Raw genomic sequence first — 23,361 nt, 5'->3', positions numbered from 1 at the left:
CCCATAACTAAATCCCTTTACCCTCCCATTAACTCGAACTCAGAAACATGCTGACCTCGTCCTGACCCTCAGGCCTGCAGACTCTGTGGTCCCCTAGCTCCAGCGTATCCCATAACCAGCACCCAGCACCCCCTAGTCTCTCATCTCCCCATTCTGCTGTCTCCCACCATACCCTTTGGGGAATTCTCAGCACAGTGGGGGCCACTCCCAGCCCCGTAGCCGAGCAGAGCTGCACACTGCACACTGCATGCAGGCGTCCCTGCCACGTGTGCCGCCTTGAGGAGACTGTGCGAGAGTGGGGTGAAAAGAAGTGGAGGAGGAGGCCCCAGACCCCGAGGGAGACCCTCCCCTCAACTCCCACCAACCTGAGCTTTGGAAGCGCTGTGAGAATCCAGCTTCGAGAATCCAGCTTCTCTCCCAGAAACATCAGCACCTCCCTTGAGATTCTGCCATCTTTGAGGGCAGGGCTGCCCAGTGGAGGGGGCAGCACCTGAGGGGATGGGAGGCAGGGTTTCTCAGGGCTCTGGTCCAGCTTTGAGGAACAGGCCCCTCCTAGGCCTCACCCACGTCAGCCTTAGTACATTCTCAGGGAGCCTTGGGATTTTGGCCTCACCCCTACCCCAGACCCCTCACTGGATGCCAGAACCCAAATGTGCCAGGAGAAGTGGGTGAGCCAGCTGAACAGCCCTGACCTCAGAGTGGCCGAATCCTCCCATTCCCCCTAGTGCCCTCTCTTTGGGTGCTTTTCTGTAGAAACTCATGGAAAGTCACACAGGGAGCACGAGGGTCAGGCAGGGCTGGTGTGATGGGGCAGGGAATGAGGTGGGGGCACATGCTTGCAGCTGGCTTCTAGCCGCAGCTGAGACTCCAGGGCCCACGGGACTTGAGACAGGTTGCCGCATCTCAGAGTTGGTCCTTTCTTGGGGAAGTTAAGGTCTCTGAGCCCCCTAAATCGAGAGCCCAAGTCCCAGAGTCCTCGGAAAGTAATGAGGCATAGGACATTAGAAATTAGGTGATGGGCCCAGTGGAAATAGACCTCTTCACTCGCTGCCCAGCCTGGCCGATTTGAGGACCTTGGGAACCACTGACAGTTGCTAAGAAACATCACAGTTGTCGTGCTTTAAGGAAGATTAGTGAGAAGCTGAGTGGACAGACCAGAGGCTGGGAGACCATTTAGGACGTCACTGCAGTGTCCTAGAGCTGGGGTGGGGTGGGGGCAGGGAGACTGTGCATGGTCAGTACTGGATGCTGCAAGCCTAATGGCATTTGGATGAACAGAGCTGGGATAGGAAGATGCTCAGTAGGGGTGCTGGATCTCCAGTTCTGATGTCCACTATGGAGAGACATAGAGCTATCTGTCCTCAGTCTCTGGAAGGAAAGCAGGGCTGAGACCTCAGAGCCGTCAAGGACCTGCCTGATGCTGCTGCCGCTGAAGCTGAGCATGCGCTGAAGCCAAGACAGCACTTCCAGAGAGACACACACATTCACGCATATACACACTTGCACATACACACATATACACACTCTCACATAAACTCACATATACACACGCACATGCCCACATGCACCCATACATACACACTCATATACACACATCTACCCACATGCACATACACACAGTCACATGGATACTTATACAATATACACATACACATATACTCACATGCACATACACATATACACAGACACATACACATGCACATATACATACATGCACATACACACGTGCACTCACAGGCAAACATACACATGCACATATACACACATACACACGCACATGCACTCACAGGCACAGACACGCATGCATGCACATACACTCACATGCACACAGACACATGCGCATATACACATTCACATACATGCACACATAAACACATGCACACATACACACTCGCATATACACATAGTCACATGCACACATATGCACACATGCACATACACATATGCACACATGCACATACATACACATGCACACATATACACATACACATGCACACACGCACTCATGCACACATGCACATACACACACATTCACATGCACACAGACACATGCATGTACACACATACACTCACATGGACACATATACACACATACACTCATGCACACATATACACACATGCACATACACTCATACACACACTTGCACACATATACACACGCATATACGCACATACATGCACATACACACTCATGTACATACATGCACACATACATATACACGTACACACATGCACATACACATGTGCACACATGCACACATATACACACATGCATATACACATATACACACATGCACTCACATGCACACAGACACAAACACATATACACATGCACACATGCACACAAATACACGCACCTATACACACATGCACATACACACATACACTCACCTATACACTCACATGCACACACATGCACACACACTCACATGCACATATACACACATACATGCACATATACACACATGCATATACACACATACAATCACCTGCACACATATACACAATGCACATACACTCATATGCACACATATACACACAAACACATGCACACGTACACACATGCACACACACATTCGTATGTACACATATACACACATACGCACATATATACGCATGCCCATACACTCGTACGCACATGCACACATATACACACATGCACACATATGCACTCACATGCACACATACATACACATGCACATACGCACATGCACTCATGCACACATACACATGCACACACACACATATGCACACATATACACATACACACATATATACACGTACATACATACACTCATAAACACACTCATATGCACACATACACACAAACACACGTACACACATTCACACATTCGTATGTACACATATACACACATGCACATATATACTTATGCACATACACTCATACACACATGCACACATATACACACATGCACACATGCACTCACATGCACACATACACATACACACATACACATGCACATACACATACACACATATACACTTACTCACATGCACACATACACCCATACATACACACATATGCACACATATACACATACGCACATATATACATGTGAACATACTCATATACACACTCATATGCACACATATACACACATGCACACACGTACTCACATGCACACAGACATACGCACGTATACACACATGCACATACATATACTCATATACACGCACACATTCACTCTCATGCACATATACACATACATACACATACATATACACACATGCACATACACTCATACACACATGCACACATACACATATACACACGCACATATACACACATGCACATGCATACATTCACATGCACACATACACACACATATACCCACATACACTTATATACATACACTCACACACATGCACACACGTACACACACGCACACTCACACACACATATATACACATACGCACACATACACATACATACACACATACACACGTATATACACAGGCACACACATACCCACACACGTGCGCACACATACACACACCGTGACCAGTCTGGGCCAGACCCACAGTGTCCAAGGGATTTAAGAAAAATACGCCCGTATACCCCAACCCCTCACCCTGCTTTTCTAGTGGGACGGCAATATATGCCCTACCTTCCTCACAATTAGGAAAACACTTCGAAAAGTTAAAAGGGCCACACAAATCCAAGGCTGAGGCATGACTTTTAGACTTATCTTCGTTCCATTCAGAGCCTAGAGGCCCTTTTCCCTCAATGCATTACGCGAAGCTGAAGGAGCCAGTGAGAACCTTCTCTGTTAGGTCACCCACCCTCTGCCGCTGAAACAGTCCCAATGCCTACCCTGGGGCCTCCTCGCACCCCCCTCCCCACGCCTCCCCTAGACAACCTGGAAGTGGCGTGGGTTCCTCCTGGGGTGGGCGGACTGATCAGTGATTGCTCCTTCAGGGGAGAATGTGCAGGCCCCTCCTGAGGCCTGCCTGTCTCACTCCTGAGGCACTCATCCCCCAGCCCACACTCTGCTCAAACCTGACAGGAGGAGGTGGAAAAGCCCTGGGGTGGCGGACTGAGGGAGGGGAGGCAGAGGCAGCTCCACACCTGCCTTGGGGGCAGAAAGGAACTTCTGCTTCCATATCCAGGACCTGGTTCTTCAGAGCAGAGGCAGGAAGAGGCACTGGCAGGGCCAGTAGGTGTGTGGAGTGGGGAGGGGGCTCTGCAGCTGGCCAGTCATATTCAAGGCCTCGCTGCTCCTCTTACCATTCTGTGACCTTGGCAAAACGACTTGACCGCTCTGCCTCACTGGCCTCATCTTTAAAATAGGGCTCACCTGCCTGTCTCAACGGGCTATTGTAATGGATGAATAGGGTAACAAATGAAGGGAAAACAGCCTCTCACATTTGGCACATGGCAATTCTCAGTCGATGACAGCTTTTACTCTTATGGTAAATGATAACCTTATCATTTAGATCACCAGATTTAGCCTGGCTTCAAAATCTGGTGATCTAAATGGCAAGGTTATCATTCACTATAAATCTCAAAGCCCTTCTCCGCCACATTCTAGCTGTGTGGACTCACCAAGTTACGTAACGTCTTTGTGCTTCAGTTTCTTTAGCTGTAAAATGGGGACAAGAACAGTACCTCCCTCATAGGTGGCTGTGACTTGGATGCATTCATATATGTAAAACACTCAGTGCCTGGTGTGTGGTCAGTGATCAGTAACTCTTACCTGTTAGTAAGTTACCTAAGGTCTGAGCCAAGATTTGAACCCAGGTTTGTGGGACTCCCCAGCCTATGATCTTAAGCACTGTATTATACTGGACTCATGCCCTTTCTCGTATGACCACATATGGTTCTTTCATACAAAATATTTTATTCCACTTACTGCGACAGGCTATTGAAGCCTACCTTGTCTCCTGGTTCCTTTTTTTTTTTTTTTTTTTTTTTTTTGAGACAGAGTCTCACTCTGTTGCCCAGGCTGGAGTACAGTGGCATGATCTTGGCTCACTGCAACCTCCACCTCCCCGAGTTCAAGCGATTCTCCTCCCTCAGCCTCCCAAGTAGCTGGGATTACAGGTGCCCACCACCACGCCCAGCTAATTTTTGTATTTGTAGTAGAGACGGGGTTTCCTCATGTTGGCCAGGCTAGTCTCGAACTCCTGCCCTCAGGCGATCTGCCCACCTTGGCCTCCCAAAGTGCTGGGATTACTGGCGTGAACCACCGCACCTGGCCTACTTTTTAAAAAGTTGATAGATAATCATGTGTCATTAATGCACTTTCATACACTACCCCCCTTTCACCCCGGGCCAGGCTTTCTGGTTCGAATGCCTGCCAGACCCTGTTCTTTTGGTGGCCCTCCTGGGGGTGCAAATGCTGTCTGTGCCATCTAAATTTTTGACACCCAGGTCAATGGAGAGAAACATCTTCTATTGGTGTCAGGCAAGAAATGGGCCCCAGATCTCCACTCAATGGTCTCTCTTCCCTCCCTCACCCCCTCACCCTCTCCTGCAGCCCAGCCGGTGCACCTGGACATATGGCTGGTAGTCTCTTCTCCAAAGACTCCCCAAAGCCCAAGCTCACCCTCTAGCTGTCCCTGGGCTGTGTGACATGGGCAAGTCACTTACACTGTCTCTGCCTCAGTGTCCTCAGCAAATGATGGAGCTGATAGTGAGACACCTGCTGCAGAGGCTTATGGTGAGAGTTCAGTGAAAGAGTTCATGACCTCTTCTTTTGTGCTATTTTAACCCTTCTATTTTAAACTTCTAATTATATAATATGTGAATACATTTATTCACATATTTCACTTTTGGAAAATCTTAAATATAGAAAAAAGCAAATGTCATTTTGATCGTGTCCCTCACTTCTTTCCCCAGCAGGAACCATGAATTATCTCTCCTTCCAGACCTTTCTTTATGCATTTCATAGATATTTGCTATGTTGGCTCCTCTGACATGTATAGTTTTATGGGATCATACGATACAGATTTTTCGCAACTTGCTTTTTTCTCACAGTAGCGTCTGTCACAGATGTTTCCACCTCAGCACTGCTGCCCAGAGTCTATTTAACCACCCCCGTGTTGGTAGAGTTTGGGTTGTTTCAGCATCTCACTGTTAGAACCAATGCTGCAAACAACAGCCTGGGGGTTGCCTCCACATGCCGTCACGCTGGCATTTCTGCAGGACAGACACAGTCCACGTGTCACTGTTTAAGCTGATTCAACACATTGCAACCCCAGCTTTTTGTATTCAGTGCCTGCCTGCGGGTGGCTCTGAGCTGGCCTTTCCATGGCATGCACTGCCCAGAGCCCCTCAGTGTCACCTCTGGGGCCACATTCAGGGAGGACAACAGACATAAGCCTGGGCCCCAGATACGGCAGGGTCAGGCCAAATGTGTGGCTGGGGGCCCCGGTGAGGTTTAGCGCTGGCCAGTAAGGTGAGGCGGGGAAGTTTGCCCTCTGCACATGCTCCCTCCCTCCCTGCAAGCCCACTCCTCCCCCATCTCCACCAGTGTAGGAGATGACACTTGATAAGCAGCCATCAGCAAATCACTCAGCTCTCAGACTCCTTTCCTCATGTGTAAGACCATGAGGACACCCACCTCCCAAGCAAATGGGGAGAGGGAGATGAGATCAAGTGTTGGTCTAGGGAAGGACTCTTCAGATGTAAGTTAATAGCGTCCTTGTCCCTGGGGGCCTCCTGCCCCATCCCAAGTCGTCCTCCTGCAGAGTCTCCTGTTCAGCTGGCCACTAACTCAAGTACCTGCCCTCCTTTTAGGGGTTTGCAGTCAACTCGGTTGCTAGCTCTCGGCCAAGATCCTAGCTAGCCACTAAGATGTTAACTATAACCAAGATACCTGCTCTCAACCAAGACATTAGTTAACAATGCTTTCCATCTCCAAGGAGATAGCAGCAGATGACTTTCCCCTGTAAATGAATGCATTGCCATGCAGAATCTCTGATCATGTCTTTTGCCCTCGTTAGACTGTCAGTTCTATGAGGGCAAGTTCTCTGGAACATAGTAGGTGCTCAGCAAATATTGTTGGGAATAAATGAATGAGAAGACTTTGGTTGACTCCCAGGCATGGGGTGGCAGTGATGGGTCATACCGGGCAGTGGGGTTGAAATTTGAAGCAGGCCATCCCAGAGAACGCCACATAGATAAGCATCTGTGTGCATGGACCAAGGGCTGGGGCAGAAATCATTTCATTCCTCTTCTCTCCAAGGGAAAAGCCAGCTGGCTGCTCTAGGGGGTCTCCTGCATGGGTGCTTCTCAGAAGGGCCACCCCCAGAGCTGGACAGATCCAAGCCTTCCAAATTAAGAGACTCAATTTCATTAGCTCACCCAGGGGTGACCAGGCTCTGGGAAATCAACCTAGCAAGCTACTGATGGATCAGCCAGGTCAGCAGTTTATGAACTGATGCCGGCAGCTGTGACCGCCAAGTGGCCAAAGCCTTTGCACTGGGCCTTCTGCCTGCTCATTCTCTCTGCAGAAGGAAAATGTGCTTGGGAATCCAAATCAAACACAGAAGGAGCAGAGCGGAATGGAGAGAAATCATACTCAAAAATACAAATAGTGGATGCCACATACACTGTCATAAATCTACCCTCAAAACCACACTGTGGTGTGGGCATTGCTACTATCCCATTTTGTAGACGAGGACACTGAGGTCAAGTGGATGACTTGGCTACTGAGCAACGGAGCCGGGTCTCAAACCCAGGCATTTCAACTCCGTTCCTGTCTGGAGTGCCGTTTCCTCAGTGCCACTGAGCTCAGGAGCCTGACACACCCTGCACAGGGCTCCTCTCAGCTCTGGCCATGGCTCCCTATGTTCGCTCTGTTAAGGCCACTGAGCTCCCCGAGGAACAGTGCTGCCTCCCTGATGAGATGCAAGAGACACCTGAGTCTCATCAGCAGCGTGTGCACGTCCTCAAGAGGGCACCTCTCCTTCTGCAGATAATAACAATGAAACCACATTAATATAATAGCAAACATTCATTAAGTGCTTACCATGTGTCAGGCACCGTGCCAGGCCCCTTGCATGCATTATCTCATTCTCACAACAACCTCAGGAGGCAGGCACGCTTATCTCCTTTTTACACATAGGGACTCACAGGCCCAAAGAGATTAAATGCTCTGCCCAGCCAGGTCCTACAGCTAATGAGTGGTAGAGCAGAGCCTGCAGTCCAAGTGGATCTGACTTTCAAGCCTCTGCTCATAATTGCCCCCACCTCCCCAACTTTGAGGGTGGCCCTGCCTCAATGTCCCGTGTGCTGGAATTACTCCCTGTTGGAGCCCTGGCCTCTTGGGCATGGGGGACATTGCACCGGGGCTGGGATTCAACTAGGATTCTACAGGGCTGCATCTATAGCAACTCTAAAATCTGGGTCTTAGGAGTCAAGGAGTCCATGGCGGGTAAAGGAAAGGGAACTGGGCATGACCCCTGCCTACCGAGCAGAGTGCAAGCTGCAAGGGCAGGCCCCAACCCCTTCCTCCTCTATCTACTTCTCCCATAGTTCCTGCCTGGCCGAGTTCTCCGCTCTTCACACAACACCAGTCAGGCCTCCCAGGCTTCCCTAGGCCTTCCTAGCTAGCAAACTCCTACTTAAGCCTCAGGTGAAATGCCACCTCTCCTGGGTCACCTTCCTCTGGCCCAATCAGTAGCTCCTTCCTTCACAGTCCTAATTGTGCATTTCGTGGATTTTCTTGTAATGACCTGTAAGTGTCCCCCATGACGCTGTGATCTTCCCCAAGGCAGGCATGGCTTTGTGTTTCTTGTCTCTTCCACTCTCAGCAAGTCCCTGTCATGCAGCTGTCACCCCATACATATTTATTGTATAATGAATGAGTTTCAGAGGACCCAGGGAACATGCCTTTCATACATAAGTGACCGAAGAGCCCAGTTAACAAGAATGTGAATCAATGTAAAAGAATTCCAATCCGGGGCCGGGCATGGTGGCTCACGCCTGTAATCCCAGCACTTTGGGAGGCCGAGGCGGGCAGATCACCTGAGGTCAGGAGTTCGGGACCAGCCTGGCCAACATGGAGAAACCCTGTCTCTACTAAAAATACAAAATTAGCCAGGTGTGGTGGTGCATGCCTGTAATCCTAGCTCCTCGGGAGGCTGAGGCAGGAGAATCGCTTGAGCCGGGGAGGCGGAGGTTGCAGTGAGCCAAGATCTCACCATTGCACTCCAGCCTGGGCAACAAGAGTGAAATTGTCTCAAAAAAAAACCCAAAAAACAACAAAAAAATTCCAATCCTACGTGGATCAGTGCTTCATCACCTCTGAGATACTGGTGGACATTTTGGCCTCTTTCTCCAGAAAAGCGCACCACGCCTGCCAAATTTCATATTCTGCTTCTCAAGGGTTCTGCTCCCTAGGCTTGGAGCCCAGAGGAAAGCTACATGGGGAGGGGTAGGAGCCAGTGTATACAGTGGGAAGACCTGGCAGGGGTAGTGGGGTGGCACAGTGCTGTCTCAAAGGGAATCTGTTCCTAGTCCATTAGGCCAAGCAGGTCCCCAGGGAAGAGCCTGCTTCCTGGGAGGAAAGGCATTAACCCCGGGTGCTGTTAGTAGCAGGGCAGAATGGTTACACCTGGGGCTCTGGAGCTGGACTGCTCGGGTTCAAATCTTGGCTTTGCCACTTTCCAGCTGTGTAACCTTTGGCTAATATTTAAGGTCTCTGGGCGTCACTTCCTGTAGGAAGAATCTGATTCTTACTGGATGGGGATGTCGGTATAGCACTGATGGGCTGATGTCAGTACAGCACAAGTGCTTGGGCCCTGCTTGTACCTGAAGCATTCGCCTTCCTCTGAGAGCGGAGTCCTGAGGGAATGGCAAGAAGTCTAGGCCTCAGCTTGAACGTCCCCTCCCCCAGGAAGCCTTCCCTAACTCCCTGCCACACTCACATAGGTGAGGCTCCTTGTTATCAGCCCCACCGCTGCCTGGAACCTTGTTATGCTCATCCTAACAATTCCTCTAGACTCTAAGCTCTGTGAGGACAGGGACCTTGGCTATCTTGTTCTCTGCTGTATCCCTATGCCTGGCACATAGCAGGGGCTCAGTAAATAGCTGCTGAACAGAATTAGGGATAGAAGGTGTCGCAGGAGGGCCACTGGGCAGCCAGGCAGCAGGTGAGGGTAATAAAGTTGGGGGTGGGGCTGAGGGGGGCACCAGGGCTGCCATAGTCAGTGTCACACTGCCTGGCCCTCTGACCCCTCTCTCTCTCCTCACTTCTCCCAGTTCCTGGCACTTGACACCCAGTTGCTGATGGGTAACCGACGCCACTCGCTGAGCCCTGAGGAGTATATTTTTGGAGCCCTCAACATTTACCTAGACATCATCTACATCTTCACCTTCTTCCTGCAGCTTTTTGGCACTAACCGGGAATGAGAAGCCCTCCCCACCCCACCGTCCTCCAGAGAATGCACCCGTCTTGGTTCCCTGTCCCTCCCCTGTGCTACAAGACCAGATATAAAACTAGCTGCCAACCCAGGCTGTGGCCAGGCCACTGTCTACCCCAGCCCAGCCCAGCCCTCTGCCGCTTGTACATACGCCACGGGGACCCTGAGGAACCGAGGCCATGTCAGTCCCTGTGCCGCCCCGTTCCCCCCGTTACATCTTCCAAACTGGGACGGTCAAGGCTGAAGGCTCCTCTGGGTTTGAGGGCCCAAGGGACAAGGGGGAGAAGCCTAGCAGGATTCCAAATGCGGGAGTGAGACCCAGGAAGCCCAGGGGAGCCCTGACCCCCCACCACAATTCCTCCTAGGGCTGCACAACCATGTGGCCTTGGGGCACACTGTCCTGCGTCCAGTCTGTGTCCTCCTGTCTTTCTCGTGCAGGACAGGTATTGGCACTTTGTAAGAAAGGGGGTGGGGGACATAGCTGGGTAGGTGGAGTGGGTGGGCAGGATGGCTGTCCCAGGCTGCCCATCTTCTCTTGATTCTGGGACCAGCAGCTTGTTCTAGGGATTTGGACCCCGAGGCCAAGGGCCATGAAGCCTGTGCTGTTTGCTGCTCGCTGTGAATGGCCCTCCCGGGTCATGCCAGAGCACTGTTGGGGCAGGAGGTGAGAGCAGGGGACCCTGCTCCTCAGTGAGGGCCTGTCCTGGGGCTCCCAGGGAAGTGGGAGCCAGGGAGCCAATCCACCCAGACCCGTGTCCACCTGGGAGGCATTTGGGGTTGCAGAACCGAGATCCACATCCTCTCACTCGCTTCTCTCCACCCACCAGGCTACTGCCACAGGCCTGAGGCTGAGTGAGGTGTGCTTAGGCCCTCCGGCTGGATGTTCTGGGGGAGGAGGCAATCATTCTAGCTGCCAGGCCAGCCCCATCTGGAAGGAGTCCCTGCTCTGTCCCAGCCCTAACCCGAGGCTGTGTGGGAGTCCCTTCTGCACCTCTTATTTCCTAAACCCTTCCCGTCAGCTGCTGTTTGCTGGCTTGTCCCCAGCCAGGCCTCCTGAGGCCTTCGTAGTTGGCAGAGTCCACATCCCTTCTAGCTTCACTGGCCGCTCACTCAGCCCAGAGTCCCTACGTGCCCCCCCCACCAACTTATCTCTGCATCTCTCCAATTTGGAAGCCATCCAGCTGATGCTAACAGCCAGGGCCAGTCCCTCCAGCTGGTCCCATGTAATGAGGCCAGGGCTGCTTATCAGCTTCCAGGCGGCTGGGATCTCAGGCAGGGTGTGCGTCAGCCTTCCAACCCCCAGGGGGGCGCCTGTGGGGAGGGAACCAGGAGGCCACACTGGGGGAGCGTGCAGCCAGCATGTGCAGTGGCCAGCTCAGGGCCAGTGGAAAGTTACTGTGTGGAGACAGGAAAGCTCTGAGTGGAGACAGGAAAGCTCTGAGTGAAGCTCCTTGGCTTCGCCCTCCTCCTCTTCTCTCTCCCCTGTGCTGGGAGCTCCATCTGCCCTGGGAAGGGTAACGAGGTGTGCTGTTCCTTCTCAACCCCATCCCTCCCCACCCTTCCTACCCCCAGCTTTCAAGAAATATTGCAGAAGCATTTGAAGTTTTGTTCCATCTTGGATATTTGAAGAGAAAAGGAGCCAAGAACTGGCGGGTGGTGTGTGTGCAGCAAAGGCACTGGGGGCACGGGTGAGATGCCCACTGTGTGCTGGTCTAAATTAATCCACTGCAGTGATCCTCCAGAGACAGCACTCTGCTCACGTCCGTCACAGAGGGAAAAGCCGAGGTGCTCAGAAAGGCTCAGTAATAAGTCCCAGGTCATATGGCTAGCGAGTGGTGGGCCTGGGGTTCAGACCCACAGCTGTCTCACGCAAACGGGGTATCACTCTTGCCCATGGGCCTGGATGGGGGCTGGAATGAGACCACATGAGGGCACAGAGAGGTGGGTAGTCAGGCCCTGATGTCCTGGGGATTTCTTGTCCTCAGTGCCACCCGGCCTCCCGTCTCTCCTGAAACCCCTTGCCAGGTTTTGCACTCTGAGGTTTTTATCCTCCAGACATGAACTGGGAGGCAAGAGTTCTGGTTTCTGGTTCCTAACCTCACCGCCAGCGGGCTCCTGGTGTTAGGTGAGGGTTTCTTGCTGTCTGAGATTCAGTTTTTCTATCTGCCACGTGGAAGTTCATAGCCCGGATAGGGCGGGAGAGGCACCAGAACACTTCTCTCCACTGACTTCCTCGCCCCGTTCCCACCCTCCTCCACCTCCTCTCCTCCAAGCCACTCAGTTTCCTCTCCTCATCTCTGGCCTCAGTTCCAGAGGGGTTAGCCCCAGCACCCCACTCTCCTGCCACTGTCAGACAGCCTTGGTCATGCTTCCTAGAATCTACTTGTCCCAAGTTCTCTGGGATAAGTTATTGTAGAAAAACTGGGGATTTAAAAGCTTATTCAAGGCTGAGTGCCAAAAGCTTGGGGGAGGAGGGACAGGCCCTCGGCTATAAACAATATCACACACGCATCACAGCCATTTGAGAAATGGCTTCTTTGCAGAGCTGGGGAGGCCAGGCAGAAGATGCTGCAGCCTCCTACTCTGGGTCCTGAGTGGGGGGTCCCGGGTACCACAGTGTCGGCAGCAGGGTCAGGGCCAAAGACTATGTGTTCCATCTCCAATCCAGGCAGTGAGGATCCCTGAAACACCAGGAGAGGCGTCAGAAGGAGGAAGGGTGGGGAAACAGGAATGCAGGATTAAGGAAACCGCAGCTGAGCAGGTGTTGCAAGCTGTAAAGGAGGAAGGGAGCCTGAAGGCCCCTCACATTTTTGGACTGGGTGGGGCTGGGCCCAGGAAGGGGTGGGCTGGATTTTGTAAAGCTGGAGGCAGCTAGGAATCTGACCGTCTGGAATGCGGGGTGAGGGGTCTCCCCCGTGAAGTCCTCTCCTGGCAGCTGCAGATGGGGGCCAGGGAGGCACATGCGAGTCTGGGACTCATTCCTGGGCACACGCATGGCTCCTTCTGTATCACCTGGGGAAGCTCCGGAATCTTAGTTCTTCCATTCCCTACTCTTCCTTCCGAGGGAGTCAGGATGGGACAGACACCCATTTTCCAACAGGCTTCGTGCCTCCCTCCCTGGCCCACCTGAGGCCAAGTCCCAGGTGTCCTGGCTGCTCTCCTGGGAGAGTTGGAATTTTGCACAAGCACTTTGCTGCCCTCCGGTGGCTGTTTGAGGAAACGCAGGGCCTGGTTTGGGAGAGTCAGGGAGGGCCCATGTGGCTGGAGGTTGGGGGCAGGATCTGGCCCCCAGCTCTCCTCAGACCCCCCTAGACCTATCTGCTCATCAGCCACCACTGTTCACTTTTGCCGAACGATGGTTGCATCTCTTGGACACAGTGTACCCCCTCCCGAGCCCTCCCTAAGCCATTCTCCTGAGTCCCTGACAGCAGACAGCTCCAGGGACGCAGCCCGGCTGCCATACCCCAGACACTCCTGTTGTCCACTGGCCTCAGCTCCTGCAAGTTCCCCAGTGTCCGTGCCTGTTCCCTTCCCTGGCCTCACCTTCCTGGGGTCTGTGACTGACTGGAGATAAAAATAAAAGCAATTCTGACACCTGAATCGTTTCCTTCGTCTGCTGTGTGCTAGTTGCCTTAGAGGATCGTGGAGTCTGTGTGGGTCTAACCTGGACCTGTGTGAGAGCCTTCTCACCAGAGCTGCTGAATTTGAAGTAAATCTCCACGTTTATTTTCATGGGAACAGAGTTAAATTGGTTCTCCTGCTCAATAAACCTTTTACGGAGGCGCTCAGGATCCCAGAGTTGGAGGCAATCCCAGAGACTCCTCCGGACCAGGGGCTCACCCCTTTCTGTGGAAGCCTGTCCGTTTATGGGCCTTTCTGGTAGAAAGGTCTTTCTTATTTTGAGCCAAAATCTGCTTCCTAAAGGGTACACAGAAGGAAGGAATGCCTGCATTGCACCTGGACAGGTTCTCCAAAGTGGCAGCTTTAAAACCGCAGAACCTTGGCTGGGCACAGTGGCTCAGGCCTGTAATCCCAGCACTTTAGGCAGCTGAAGTGGATGGATCACCTGAGGATCAGGAGTTCGAGACCAGCTTGGCCAACATGGTGAAACCCCGTCTGTACTAAAAACACAAAAATTAGCCAGGCGTGGTGGCGAACACCTGTAATCCCAGCTACTCAGGAGGCTGAGACAGGAGAATCCCTTGAACCCGGGAGGCAGAGGTTGCCGTGAGCGGAGATCGCACCACTTCACTCCAGCCTGGGTGACAGAGCGAGACTCCATCTCAAAAAAACAAAACAAAACAAAAACCCTACAGAACCAGAGCTCCTTGAAGGCAGAGTTATGGCGCACAGTCTTAGTAAACAACAGCGAGTGGAAGAATGCATGGGTGAATGTGTCTCCTCCAACCCTCTTATTTTACCTGAGAGGAAACTAAGGAGCAGAGGGTGCAGCGACTTGTCCAAGTTTACACACAAATCAGTGACTGGGAGTGGGGTCAGGAGGCACATGGGCTAATGATCACCCCACAAGCTCCTGTGGGGAACATGGGGCCAGGGTGCTGTGTGGGAGGGGAGGGAACGCCATCACACTGGAGCCATGGGGACGTTATCCTTGTCTCTGACAAGGTTAGGGCACAAATTCAGTTGGAGCAGGGAAAGTGGCTGGGGCAAGAGTTAGGGGACTCTGAGGAGAGAAAAGTGACTTTTATTAAGCACTCACTGTATACAAAGCACTTCCGCAGACGGTGAGAGATAGGGGAGGGAGAAGATACCAACGGTGGTCCAAGAGAGAAACCAGGCACCGCGGCTCAAGACCGTGCAGTCGTGGGTCCTGAGAAGATGTAAGAAGCCCACTATGTAAGAAGCCCTGAGGGGGAAGCAGTGCTGAGCCGTGGCACCAGGGAAAGGGAAAATCCCTGGATCAGGCCTCAAAGTGTGCAAAACATTGAGGGGCAGGGGCCGGTGTGACGGAAGGGCCCTAGCTAGTCAAGCTAGGGCTGGGTGGTCTAGGTTGGGGTACACACTGGGCCCCCTTGCCACCCCCTGCCTCCAGATCCCTTCTGCCTCACCACCCATTCCTACCTGGACTGCGTGTTAGCTTTCCTAGGACTGCCATACAAATTGCAACAAACTGGGTGGCTCAAAACAACAGTGATTCATTCCACCACAGTTGTGCAGGCTGGAAACCTGAAATCAAGGTGTCAGCAGGGTGGGTTCCTGCTGGAGGCTCTGAGGGAGGGCCTGTGGCAAGCTCTCTCCAAGCCTCTGGCAGCTGCAGGCGATCTGCAGTGTTGCTTGGCAGTGGCGCCTCCAGTCTTTGCCTCCATCTTCACATGGCCTTCTCCTCTGTGTCTCTGTGTCTTGAAATTCCCTCTCCTTCCTCCTAGAAGGATACCTGTCTCTGGATTTAAGGCTCACCATTAATCTAAGATGATCTCTTCTTAAGATCTTTATTTGGAAAAAGATCCTATTTCCAAAAAGGTCACATTCACAGCTACAGGGGTTTAGAACTTGGACACCTCTCTCTTGAGGGGGCCACTATTCAACCCTTTACACCATTCATTCTCTTCTGGCTGCTACTGCCCCGTGGTGGCCTCTGTATGTATGCCCCACTCATGGGAGAGTCTTCACATACAATACCCAGCCTCCAGTGAGACTGGAGAAATTCCAGAGCTGAGCAACCTCATCCAGCTCACTTACACCATCTGTCTTTACTCGAGTCTGGCTACTCCCAGCAAACCTGTTTGCCCTCACAGATTGTGTGTGTGTGTGTGTGTGTGAGTGTGCATGCATAGATGGCTAAGATGCTTTCTTCCCAGCTTCTCATCCTCCACTCCTCTCCACACTCTCTGCTTGCTTTACCTGGGAAAACCCTGCCAAAAGGAGTCAGCCTTGCCTGCCCTGCATCACTGCTGTACCCCTCTGTTGCCTTCTTTTTCTCCCGAGCCACTATGTAAGAAGTCCAATTTCCCGAGGCCGCCATGCCAGAGAGGCCATGTGTAGTGCTCCAGCCAAGAGACCAGCTGAGCCAGCCTCCCAGCCACGCCCGCCAGGCTGGCAGCTATAGGCAGGAAGAACCATCTTGGAAGTGGATTCTCCAACTTCAGCTGTTCCAGCTCCTGTGCACCGAGTCTTCCTGGTTGAGGTCCAAGACCTCATGGAGCATTGAAAATCCATCTCTTCCATGCCCTATCCGAATTCCTAATCCACAGAACCCATGAGAATAATAAAATAGTTGTAGTTTTATGCCACTAAGCTTGAAGTCATTTGCTGTGCAGCAACAGACACCTGGGACAGGATTTGGTACCTGGAAGCGAGGCACTGCCATAGCAGAACCTAACATGTGTGGGAGGCGCCTGACAGCCTCAGTGAGACTGCGCGGGAAAGCTGGCAGGGCCTTGAGGAGACTGCAGGCGAAGGCTCAAGGGAAAGTTGAGGGAAACACTATTGGAATCTGGAGGAACAGAGACTCTGATATAGTGGTGGACAGTTGACTGAAACTTTCATCTGTACTAATGTGAAAAATAAAAACGGTCTAATTAACTGATGACTCTGGCTAGGATTTTCAGGCAGAGTGTTGGAAGTTACGTTTGACTTTTTTGAGCCTTGCATCCTAAGATACAGATAGTGAGAGAAAAGCTAAAGAAAGGATTATTCTGTTTTTTAGGCAGAATTTGGAGGAGATATAAAAAGCCCAGGATAATCTTTCCAGCCAGGAAAGAATTGTCAAAGTGATAAAAAAGCCTCGGGGCAAAGATCAACTCCAGAGCACTGTCAGGAACACACAGATGTGTGTTCTACGCAAAGATGAAGCCAAAGCTGGGACTGTAAAAGTAGAGTCATTGAGCATCAGAAAGACCTAAGTGGGTGCCTCAGCATCCTTCAGATAGGCAGAAGTAGTCCTAAGGATCCTACAGGCATTTGTTGCAGACCTACTCTGTTAAACAGTAGGACTTCTAAGGATCTTTCCCCCCACAAATCCACTTTTATTTATTGACTTTTCATCAGTTTAAACCCTTGAGGGGTACAGCATCACTCAGATTCTGTGTCCAGTGGGCTTAGCAGGAAGATTGCTTTGGAATTGGGCATGAACCTTGCCACTGTTTCCATAGGCCCGAGTTACGTTTCCCCAGATTACTCTGGTTTTGTTTGGTTTGCCACCAGGAATCACTGTGGTGTCCTTTGCTTTGTATACAGAAGCACATCTCTTGCCCAAATAGAATTCTGTTTCATCTCAGGCATAAATCACCTTCAATTTTAAGAAGAACTGCTGTGTGCTCCCTTTGGTTCCAGAGACTCCGCTTATAGCCAGCAAAAATGGCCTTGGACCACAGCCTTCCGGACATATTTCCTTTTAGAAGTCCTATTCCCAGCAGGCCTCCACAGGATCCAAGATGGCAGGAAGAGAAAGACCTTCTAAGGATCTTAAGGATATTATTCCTCCACAGCCTCATGGGGTACCCAAGATAGAGAAGGTCTTATCTTAAAGAGACTTATCAGTGTGATTTTTGTCTAAAGGAATAATCCTCCAGTAAGATTCATAGAGTCCAGGCGCAGTGGCTCACGCCTGTAATCCCAGCACTTTCAGAAGCTGAGACAGGAGGATCACCTGAGGTCAGGAGTTTGAGACCAGCCTGGCCAACATGGCGAGACCCTGTCTCTACTAAAAAATACAAAAATTATGCAGGCTTCGTGGCACATGCCCGTAATCCCAGCTATTCAGGAGGCTGAGGCAGGAGAATCGCTTGAACTCAGGAGGCAGAGGTTGCAGTGAGCTGAAATCACGCCATTGCACTCCAGCCTGGGTGACAGAGCAAGACCCTATCTCAAAAAACAAGAAACTTAGCAACCACTAAAAATGATGACATTGGTAAATATTTACATACAGAATCACAGAACCGAGTAATATTAAATTAGCAAATTATGAAGCATTAATGTTGAGTATAATCCTATTTTTTATTTTTAAAAATATATTTGATGGCTCTTCCTTATAGTAAAATGCCAACTAGTAAACGAAGAAGCAATGATAGAAAAATCACCATTTTGCAATACAGTAATGATTCAGTCAAGAATCATCAGTGAATGCTAAAACTTTTAGGTGCAAGTTTGATAGGAAACGGAATATTGATATAGTTTAAACTTACCTCCACACAGAATTTTTTCTTTGTGTGCATGTTTTTTGTTTTTATTTTTGTTTTTTTGAGACTCAGTCTCACTCTGTTGCCCAGGCTGGAGTGCCCTGGCACAACCTCAGCTCACTGCAACCTCCACCTCCCGGGTTCAAGCAATTCTCCCATCTCAGCCTCCCGAATAGCTGGGACTACAGGCATCCGCCACCAAGCCCAGTTAATTTTTGTGTTTTTAGTAGAGATGAGATTTCACGATGATGGTTAGGCTGGTATCAAACTCCTGACCTCAGGTGATCCACTTGCCTCGGCCTCCCAAAGTGTTGGGATTACAGGTGTGAGCCACCGTGCCCGGCCTTTCTTTGTGTTTAAACAGCTTTATTGAGATATAATCCAAATACTGTATAACTTACCACTTAAAATGTGCAATTCAATGTTTTCCTAGTGTATTCAAAGGGCTGTGCAGCTATCACCACAATCTAATTTTAGAATGTTTTTGTCTCTCTCTCCCATTAGTATTAGTCCCTATTCCCTTCCTTCCCCTATGCCTTGGCAACCACAAATCTACTTTCTGTTTCTAGAAATGTACCTATTTTGAACACTTCACATAAATGGAATCATACAATACAGTCTTCCGTAACTGGCTTCTTTCACTTAGTATAATGTTTTCCGGCGTTCTCTAAGTTGTAGCATTTATTAGTAGTTCATTCCGTTTTCTTTTTGGAGATAGGGTTTCACTCTGTCGCCCGGGTTGGAGTGCAGTGGCGCAGTCTCAGCTCACTGCAACCTCCACCTCCTGGGCTCAAGCAATCCTCCTGCCTCAGCCTCTTGAGCACAATTAGCTGGGCACACCACTGTGCCCAGCTAATTTTTGTTTTTGTTTTTGTTTTGAGACAGGGTCTGGTTCTGTCACTCAGGCTGGAGTGCAGTGGCACAATCTTTGCTCACTGCAACCTTCACCTCCTGAGCTCAAGCAATCCTTCCACTTCAGCCTCTTGAGTAGCTGGGACTACAGGCATGCACCACCATGACCAGCTAATTTTTGTGTTTTTTGTAGAGACAGGGTTTTGCCATGTTGTTCGGGCTGGTCTTGAACTCCTGGACTCAAGTGATCTGCCCGCCTCAGCCTCTCAGAGTGCTGGGATTATAGGCATCTGCCACTGCACCCAGCCTAATTTTTGTATTTTGTATTTTTAATTTTTTGTAGAGACTGGGTTTCACCATGTTACCCAGGCTGTTCTCGAACTCCTGGACTCAAGCAATCCACCCACCTCCGCCTCTCAAAGTGCTGGGATTACAGGTGTGAGCCACTGTGCCTGGCCACTTTATTTCTTTTTATTGCCAAATAATATTCTATTGTATGGATATACGACATTTTATGTATCCATTCATCAATCGATGGACATTTGTTTTCACTTGTCTATATGAGTAATACTGCTATAAACATTCCTGATTTTTGTGGGGATGTGTTTTCAGTTCTTTTGGGTGTATACCCAGGAGAAGCATTGCTGTGTCATATGTACCTATGTTTAACTTTTTGAGGAACTGCCAAGTTGTTTTTCGAAGGTACTGCACCATTTTATATCCCATCAGCAATGGATGAGAGTTCCAATTTCCCCACATCCTTGCCAACTTGTTGATGTCTGTCTTTTAAATTGTAGCCCTATTTGTGGATGTGAATTGGTACCTCATTATGGTTTAGGTTTGCATTCCGTAACGAGTAGTGATGCTTAGTATCTTTTCATGTGCACAGATTGCTTTTTGTTCACAGATTACTTTTAAATTACAAAGGAGAGGTCTGGCAAGGTGGCTCACACCTGTAATCCCAGCACTTTGGAAGACTGAAGTCCAGGAATTCAAGACCAGCCTAGGCAACATAGGGAAATCCTGTCTCTATTAAAAATACAAAAATTAGCTGAGTAGCACGTGCCTGTAGTCCCAGCTACTTGGGAGGCTGAGGTGGGAGGATTATTGGAGCCTGGGAGGCAGAAGTTGCAGTGAGCCGAGATTGTGGCACTTCACTCCAGCCTGGGCAGAACGAGACCCTGTCTAAAAAAAAAGTTACAAAGGAAAAAATGGTAACACTACAGTAGAGAAAACTGTTAGGTTCCAACTTAATCATGAATCAAATAATGGCACAAATTGACACTATGTGTTTTCTCATATGATATGCTAAGAAGGACAAAAATATACTTTATAACACTTCTGCCAAAAAAATGCAAAGCCAGCTGGCAGGATGTCTCACATCTGTAATCCTAGCACTTTGGGAGGCCAAGGCAGGAGGATTGCTTGAGCCCAGGCAGTGAAGGCTGCAGTGAGCCAAGTCTATGCCACTGCACTCCAGCCTGGGCGACAGAGTGAGACTAAAAAGAAAAAAAAAAAAAAAAAAAAAAGAAAGAAAAGAAAAGCAGCAGCAAAGCGTGAGTCTTATCATGAAGAAATATTAGACAAAACCAAACTGAGGGTGGGTGCAGTGGCTCACACCTGTAATAACAGCATTTTGGGAGGCTGAGGTGGGTGGATCACTTGAGGTCAGGAGCTCGAGGTCAGGAGCTCGAGACCAGCCTGGTCAACATGGTGAAACCCCATCTCTACTAAAAATACAAAAATTAGCTGAGCATGGTGGTGCGCGCCTGCAGTCCCAGCTCCTTGGGAGGCTGAAACATGAGAATTGCTTGAACCCGGGAGGCGGAGGTTGCAGTGAGCTGAGATCACACCACTGGGCAACAGAGCAAGACTCTGTCTCAAAAACAAACAAACAAAAACCAATAACAAGAAAAAAAAAAAAACCAAACTGAAGGATATTCAGCAAACTAAATGGCCTGTATTCCTCAAAATGTTCTGAAATGTAGGTTTCTGATGGTACCTCCAAAGGAGCTATCCTCACAGTTGTAATATTTGAGTGAGTAATATTAAAACTACTTAATTAGTTTAATGTTGACTAAATATATATATGCACACATATTTTATGTTTATTTATGAATAGAAAAAACCTCTAGATATATATATTACATTAAAATGTTAGTTAGGCAAAGCTATCCTGATCAAAAAACAAAACTGGAGGAATCACATTATCTGACTTCAAATTATACTACAGAGCCACTATAGTAACCAAAACAGCATGGTACTGGCATAAAAACAGATACATAGACCAATGAAACAGAAAAGAAAATCCAGAAATAAATCCATACATCTACAGTGAACTCATTTTCAACAAAGTTGCCTAGAACATACATTAGGGAATGGACATTCTCTTCAATAAATGGTGCTGGGAAACCGGATATCTGTATGCAGAACAATGAAACGGCCTCCATCTCTCACCATATACAAAAATCAAATCAAAATTGATTGAAGTCTTAAATCTAAGACTCAAACTATGAAACTACTAAAAGAAAACATTGGGGAAACTCCCCGGCACATTGGGCTGGGCAAAGATTTCTTGAGTAATACCCCACAAGCACAGGCAACCAAAGCAAAAATGGGAAAAATGGGATCACGTCAAGTTAAAAAGCTTCTGCACAGCAAATGAAACAATGAACAAAGTGAAGAGACAACCCACAGAATGGGAGAAAAAATAGTTGCAGACTATCCATCTGACAAGGGATTAATAACCAGAATATATAAGGAGCTCAAATAACTCAACAGGAAAAAAATCTAGTAATTCAATTAAAAATGGACAAAAGATCTGAATAGACATTTCTCAAAAGAAAACATACACTGGCAAACAGGTATATGAAAAGGTGCTCAACATCATTGATCATCAGAGACACACAAATCAAAAACTACAATGAGATATCATCTCATCCTAGTTAAAATAGCTTTCATCCGAAAGATAGGCAATAACACATGCTGGCGAGGATGTGGAGAAAAGGGAACCCTCATACTCTGTGGATGGGAATGTAAATTACTACAACCACCGTGGAGAACAGTCTGGAGGGTCCTCAAAAAACTAAAAATAGAGCTACTATGATTCACCAATCCCACTACTAGGTATATACCCAAAAGAAAGGACATCATTTATCAAAGAGGTGTCTGCACTCCCATGTTTATTGCAGCACTTTTCACAATAGCCAAGATTTGGGGCCAGTTGCAGTGGCTTGTGCCCGTAATCCTAGCACTTTGGGAGGCCAAGGCAGGCTAATCACCTGAGGTCGGGAGTTCCAGATCAGCCTGACCAACATGGTGAAACCCCATCTCTACTAAAATACAAAAAATTAGCCAGGCATGGTGGCGCTTGCCTGTAGTCCCAGCTACTCCAGAGGCTGAACCAGGAGAATCGCTTGAACTCAGGAGGTGGAGGCAATGAGCCAAGATTGGACCACTGCACTCCAACCTGGCGACAAAGCAAAGCAAGATTCTGTCTAAAAAAAAAAAAAAAAAAGATTTGGAAGCCAAGTAAGTGTCCATCAACAGATGAATGGATAAAGAAAATGTGGTACATATACACAATGGAGTGCCATTCAGCCATAAAAAAGAATGAGACCCTGTCATTTGCAGCAACATGTATGGAACTGGAGGTTATTATGTTAAGGGAAATAAGCCAAGCACAGAAAGACAAACTTTGCATGTTCTCACTTATTTCTGGGAGCTGAAAATTAAAACAATTGAACTCATAGAGATATAGAGTAGAAGGATGATTATGAGAGGCTGGGAAGGGTACTGGGGATGTGGAAGTGGGGATGGTACTCATTAGTACAAAAATATAGTTAGAATGACCAAGGTCTAGTATTTGATAGCACAACAGGGTGACTGTAGTCGACAACAATTTATTGTACACTTACAAATAACTAAAACAATAATTTATTGTACATTTAAAAATAACTAAAATTGGATTGCTTGAAAT

General features: G+C 49.1%; 1 protein-coding gene and 1 pseudogene across 1 annotated transcript in view; one reads left to right on the top strand and one right to left on the bottom strand.

Annotated features, from left to right (window-relative positions):
* Nucleotides 1-13,992, top strand: part of FAIM2 (Fas apoptotic inhibitory molecule 2) — a 35,760-nt gene extending 21,768 nt beyond the window's left edge. Inside the window, exon 13 of the mRNA XM_023211180.2 lies at nucleotides 10,232-13,992. Within this exon, the coding sequence (XP_023066948.2) occupies nucleotides 10,232-10,381 (150 nt within the window). The 3' untranslated portion in view covers nucleotides 10,382-13,992. The remainder of the gene's footprint in view (nucleotides 1-10,231) is intronic.
* A 3,409-nt stretch (nucleotides 13,993-17,401) lies between these two features.
* Nucleotides 17,402-17,738, bottom strand: LOC111541731 (annotated as a pseudogene).
* Nucleotides 17,739-23,361: the final 5,623 nt, after the last annotated feature.

This window comes from Piliocolobus tephrosceles, chromosome 10 (genome assembly GCF_002776525.5).
Source record: "Piliocolobus tephrosceles isolate RC106 chromosome 10, ASM277652v3, whole genome shotgun sequence".
Lineage (NCBI taxonomy): Eukaryota > Metazoa > Chordata > Mammalia > Primates > Cercopithecidae > Piliocolobus > Piliocolobus tephrosceles.
The sequence above is the reverse complement of the archived record's forward strand: the minus strand, read 5'-3'. Positions and strand labels throughout refer to the sequence as shown.